The following is a 6,000-nucleotide window of genomic DNA, read 5'->3' as shown; positions in this document are numbered from 1 at the left end:
ACTTCCTGTTTCTATCACCAGACTTCTTGCAGCAGTAGCCAGGAAGTGGTCACAGCCTTGAAAAAGAAACCAAGGGCAGTCCCTGTGGTTTAACTAAATCTAAGAGACAAGTCCTCTCCCAAACCTTGCAAATCTCTCTCTCTTTTTTTTTTTTTTTTCTTCTTTTAGGCAGAATCAGTTTTCTTGGGGAGGGTTAGGGGAAATGCATCTCAAACTTTCCTGAGCAGAAGCAGAATTTGCATGGTTTTGTCTGCAAGCTTTGTGGCTTGAAGCCCCTAGTAAATAGGAATCTCTCTATTGGCACCTGTTGATAAGGGGATTTCCAGTGCTGGTGAGCTAGGGGAAACAACTGAATAGGCCAAACCCTGCTTACATTTTAGTTCTATGATGCTTTGGCATCAAAACCACTTAGGTTTGCAGATAACAAAACACTGTCATAATCATGAAGTTACAAAAGGACTAGAGATAGAAATGCACCTGAGATGACAGGCACCTGGGATGAAGGGCACCCTAACAGAGCATTACAGTCTGCCAAACCGGGGTATGTCCTGCTTTGTAAGGAAATATTTTCATAATGGCAGGGAGTCTGTTCAACCATCACTGAAAATCTTATTGCAATGGTTAATGGAAAACATGATAGCCACTCCAATATTTAACACAATTAAAATGGAAAGGGGCACAAATATTAACAGACAAATAAAAGATCATTCCTTCCCCAAAGGAGTTTTTTTCCCAAAAAGGCCCTTTTTTATTTAAAAATTTTTTAAATGTGAAAAATTTCCATTCCATCTACTTCCTTATCTGTCAAATAGCTGTTGGCTTCTAATAAAGATGAAGGTGCATTTTTCCCAACTCCTTTTTTTCAGAAGCATCTTCCTAGGCCCTGAGGAGACGAAGGCTTCTAAAACTACTCAGGAGCACTTGAAAATATTACCCTTAGTTAGTAAATAAAAGTGCCCTTCACAAAAGCCGGGAAGCCCCAGTACGAACCGAGAGATACACCAGCGGGTCAAAATGATTAGAAGCCACGGCAGCATGCGAGAGCGCACATTCAAAGCTAACCCGAAAGGTATGTCCAATGCCAAGTGCAGGGCAGGAGATCAGGTTATCCTGTTGTAGGGAGAAGGAAGGTGATCTGTAATAGTAGAAGTGAGATACAGTGGTCTTTAAAAGATATCTCTTGAAATAGGAACTCTGGATGGCTTGACAACATGCAGCAAGTGATGATCAGGACAAGCGGCTGTAGATATGAAGTGGTTACCTAAAACAAGAGCAGGGCAGGTGTCTTGGGAGCAGACACGCTGCTCCCCATCACTTGTTTGTGTAATGAGTACATGGCCTGGTTCTTTTCCCTTAAAAAGTCTGTGCATTGTTGGGAAGACACAATCCAGTGTTTTCACAACTGCAGGACAGGAAACCAGGTCAAGTCAAGCAAGTAGAGAATTTGCTAATTTACATGAGCTGCAGATCTGGACTAATTGTCTCCCTGTGAAATGAGGCTTTTGTTCAACCAGAGGCTTGTGCCTAGGGAAAGCCAGTGAAAGACTCTGCTTTTTTTTCTCTACTTCAGCTTTTGAGCTGTGCCCCCTTCCTATGGTATTTGAATTCATCCCTGCAATTCTCCTGCTTGCAATGCTTAACATCACCCAGCACCAAACCTAGAGTCCCGGTGGCCCTGGGCGATCTTTCAGTATCGGGCTCCCTTTTACCAGAGATGATGATGATAATAATAAATTTAAAAATTACTACTTTGGGCCCCTTTTCTGCCCAGGAGCTGGGCGGCTGCCCAATTCACCCATGCCTGCATCCAGCCCTGCCATCACCCATCTTGCCAAAAAAGAATCACGAGAGCAGATGGCATCAGGGAAAAGTCTCACACACAAAACGTAGAAGAAAATGTCATGCTCACAGCGTAGGAGACACCCGCCAAGGGATCCTCTCCTTCTCATCCCAACCTGTGGCAGGGCAGTCTACCCAGGTGAATTGAGAGGGTTAAAAGTAATTGGGCTGACGGCTGTGAGCTGGGACACCGCTTGCCCTTCTCTGTGGGGGGCACTTGCAGACTAACAGCAGGCAACCCAGAGTGGAGAGTTGCAGCCACGTGTGCCCTCTTGCTTTGGTGGGGCAAAGCCCTTGAAGCAGGGCAGAGAGAAAGGAGATTTCTTTTTTTTAAGGAAAACTTTTCCTGTCCCAAATCAAATCAGCCAAATCAATTCCAAATCCATGAGCCATTCAAAAACCACATGTGGCTCTACCACCGGCAACCATCCTCCACGTCCACTTGGGGGTTCAGATACAGGCAGTCATCAGACTTACGACACAATTGGTTCCTGAAAACAGTGTCTTAAGTTGAACTGCTACAACTCAAAACCGATTTTCCCATAGGAACAATGTTATAAATGGGGGATTGGTTCCTGAACCAAGGCCCAATACCCTATTTTCACCAAAAATAACCCAGAGTTTTGTACTCAATCAATTATAGGTGAGTAATATAGCTACATTAATCTATTTATATTGTAAATAGTAATCATATTGATTTGGAAGGGCTTCTTTGTGGTGACTTTGCTGGACTTTTTGAAGGACTCTTGGTTGGACTTTTTGAAGGGCTCTTGGCTGGAGTCTTCTCAGGCATCTTGTCTGCAGGTTTTTCTGGAGTCTTGTCTGCTTTCTTAAAGAAAGTGTCCAAGGAAGTGTGGACAGATGTTCTCCAGGGAGATGGGTGACACAGCAAACTTGTTCACCTGCACGGTGTGCCGTCGTTTTGGATCAAGCATCAGAAAGTCAAAACGGATGTCAGAAAGCTGAAACAGGGTGTCAATTTATAAATGCTGTAAGTGCCATCTTAAACTTGAAACATCTCAAATTGAGGACTGCCTGAACTTCCAGATCCTTTGGTGGGCTTCCTCCGTGCAGGCCCAAGCCCAGAGACATGGGGTTCGGATGCCCCCGGGTTTTACTTGCACTCAGCCATAGGAGCAAGCTAAGAAGGATCTCATGCCATTTTCATAAAGGCATGAGATCTTCCCACTAGGGTGGCCATCATAGGGGACATTCTGGTTTTCTGCTGCTCTGTCCTCCACTGATACAAAACCCGGTGCCTTTAGGTCCTCTATTTTTTTCTTCAATCCTGCAGAAATCATCCCGCAGTAATTTTTCTTTAAGAGAAAAACAGAGGACAGAAAGGTGTCCGGCACGAATGCTGTGTGCTCCCAGAGGCTGGGGGGGCACAGCGAGTTCCCACAGGTGGCAGTGGTGCTGTTGGCATTGGGAGCGTGGCGGCGGCAAGCAGGGAGCTACTGCAGGAGGTGGTGCTGTCAATGGTGGGGAGTAGAGGGGGGTGGCGAGTGCCTAACAGTGGTCGGCACATGCCACTGGCAGCATCGGCAGTGACCAGCGGCGATCGTGGACTGTCCACAGACACCTCTGGTGGTATCTGCAGCAAGAGGAGGGGGTGGCGAGCAGCAGTCAGTGACCTACCAGAAGTCAGCGACCATGTGCAGATGCCACCGGCAGCAGCAGCAGCAGCCAGTGGTGATCAGGGACTGCCCACAGATGCCGCTGATGGTGCCAGTGGCAAGGGGGGATGGCAGGTGACAACTGTCCACAGGCGTTGCTAGCAGTGTTGGCAGCACCTTTTCGCAGGGGGTGCACTGCCACGCTCAGGGGGTACACATGCACCTGCGTACACCCCCTACACGTTGCCAATGGCTTTTGCGCATGGGGAAGAGAAGGAAAACCTGGGGGGACAAAATGGTTTTGTATCAATGAAGGACAGAGGACAACCGGATACAGAATGGTTTAGTATCAATTGGGGACAGAGGACAACTGGATGCAAAATAGTTTTGTATCAGTTGAGGACAGAGGACAACTGGATACGACATGGTTTTGTATCAATGGGGGACAGAGGACCACCAGATACAAAGTGGTTCAGTATCAATGGGGGACAGAGGACCACTGGATACAAAATAGTTTTGTCTCAGTGGGGGACAGAGGACCACCAGATACAAAGTGGTTCAGTATCAATGGGGGACAGAGGACCACTGGATACAAAATAGTTTTGTCTCAGTGGGGGACAGAGGACCACCAGATACAAAGTGGTTCAGTATCAATTGAGGACAGAGGACCACGGGACTGTCCTCTGCTTCCCCCCTGGAGGCCAACTAACCGCATCACCTCGGCGGCAGGACACCCACCCTGGCGCTCGCGTACCCAGGCTGTCGCCCTCCGACCCAGAGCCACACGGCAGTCACTCGGGGCTGTGCCCACGAGCCTTGGCGGCCCCGAGCTCGCCGGGGCCGGTCGAGACTCCTGTGCTGCCGAGGAGCCCCCAGCCCGTGCCCGGCTCTCTCCTGCCTCCCCGCGGGGCCGGGCTGGGCCGGGCACTGCCCCTGCGCTGCCGCCGCCTCCTCCCCCGCCCGGCGGCTGCAGTAGCAGCGGGAGGAGGCGGGCGAGGGGAGGCGGAGGCGGAGGCGGGCGCGGGCCATGGCAGCAGCAGCGGCAGCAGCCCGCAGGAGCGGCGGCGGCGGCGGCGGGAGGCGGCGGTGATCGCGCGGCTCCGCAGGGCGCGGGCGCGGGGCAGGATGCCGGGCAAGCCGGCGCGGGGCAGCGCGGAGCCGGCGGGGGACGAGGCGCGGCGGCACAAGAAGAAGCGGAGGAAGGAGGCGGGCGCCGCGTCCTGCTTCTCCAGCATCAAGATCTTCCTGGTGTCCGAGTGCGCCCTCATGCTGGCCCAGGGCACGGTGGGCGCCTACCTGGTGAGCGCTGCGCCCCGGGAGTGACTCAGCAAGCGGGGGCGGCTGCTCCGGAGTCGCTCCGGGTTCCCCCGGCTGCTCCGGAGTCGCTCCGGCCTGGCTGCCGCATGGGCTGGTGCCCGGGGGGCGAGGAGGGCACTCGGTGCATGGCACCGCCGCAGGGTGTGGGCTGCAGGGAGCTCCCCCAGGACTGGCCCCGGCAAGGTGTTGTCTTCCAGACCCTTAAGGCTGGAGTTTGCACCCTCCCAGTGAGAAAGTTGGGGTCCCCCATCTCATCTCTGCCTAACTTGAGGCCGTTCTGTCATCCGGACGGTCCAGCCCCGTCCGCTTGGGAAGAGACTTGAAGACTGGTGTTCACCCCCCCTTCTCTTCCCCGTGCTCAGTATAATCCCAGCTGCCCTCATGAGTCTTTTTTCCCTTCAGTCGTCCCCCAAAATGAGGGGCGGGAGTGAGGTCAGAGGGTCGAAATGAGTGCGCCGAGGAGCACCGGGCCCTCGAATAAGTCCAAGGAGCTGGTGGACGCTGCCTGGAGACGTGAACAGATAGGGGGCAGGAAAAGGGGGGGACTGTGCGGAGACTGGAGGCAGCCTCCGGAGAAGCCAGCTCTTCCTTCTCACTTAGGTTTTTTTGACTGCAGAAAAATAGAGTGGGTCTTCTCTTCCCAAGATCTCCGAAAGCCCACGGCACGTCACCATGTTTCTCAAAAGCCCTGGGTTTATCTTGTGAAGCACGTCCGCATGCTTAACAGTGCTAACCCCTTGCAGCAAAAGGATCTCAGGGCACCCCAGGGTGTAGCGGCACCCTGGTTGAGAATCGCTGCTCTAGGTGCACGCGCGTGTATTCAGGCCCTGAAAATGAAATCAGAGTCTTTCAATGTGCATCAGTAGATGTGGGCGGTTTTTTTTTTCTTCAAAGCAGCTTGAATGACTAAGAATTGCCTGTCCCATTGGGAATGTGTGCGCCCAAATCTGTTAGGCTCTTGTGAAGAGCTCCCCACCCCCTGCGCATATGCAGACATGCACGCACTGTTCATTACTGTGTATCGTTCCACAAATTTATCAAGCCATCACCCAATTGAAATTTAGATTTGAAAATAAATGTAACAGTAGTAACCACAATTAATATACTTTATAAAGGAGTAAAAATTCAGTTGTTTCCATAAAATGATATATGTAAATTTATGTTAAAGCATGTCTTATTACATAAGGAGTTGCTTCACATACATTGAGATAAATTCAGCAATGAATTT

General features: G+C 51.2%; 1 protein-coding gene across 1 annotated transcript in view; it reads left to right on the top strand.

The window, feature by feature from the left end:
* The first annotated feature begins 4,404 nt into the window (after window positions 1-4,404).
* The window catches only part of SLCO3A1 (solute carrier organic anion transporter family member 3A1), a 213,656-nt gene continuing 212,060 nt past the window's right edge, over window positions 4,405-6,000 (top strand). Inside the window, exon 1 of the mRNA XM_006273738.3 lies at window positions 4,405-4,754. Within this exon, the coding sequence (XP_006273800.1) occupies window positions 4,581-4,754 (174 nt within the window). The 5' untranslated portion in view covers window positions 4,405-4,580. The remainder of the gene's footprint in view (window positions 4,755-6,000) is intronic.

The sequence above is a fragment of the Alligator mississippiensis genome, chromosome 11 (assembly GCF_030867095.1).
Source record: "Alligator mississippiensis isolate rAllMis1 chromosome 11, rAllMis1, whole genome shotgun sequence".
NCBI lineage: Eukaryota > Metazoa > Chordata > Crocodylia > Alligatoridae > Alligator > Alligator mississippiensis.
Note: the sequence above shows the minus strand (reverse complement) of the source record. Positions and strands in the feature narration are given on the sequence as shown.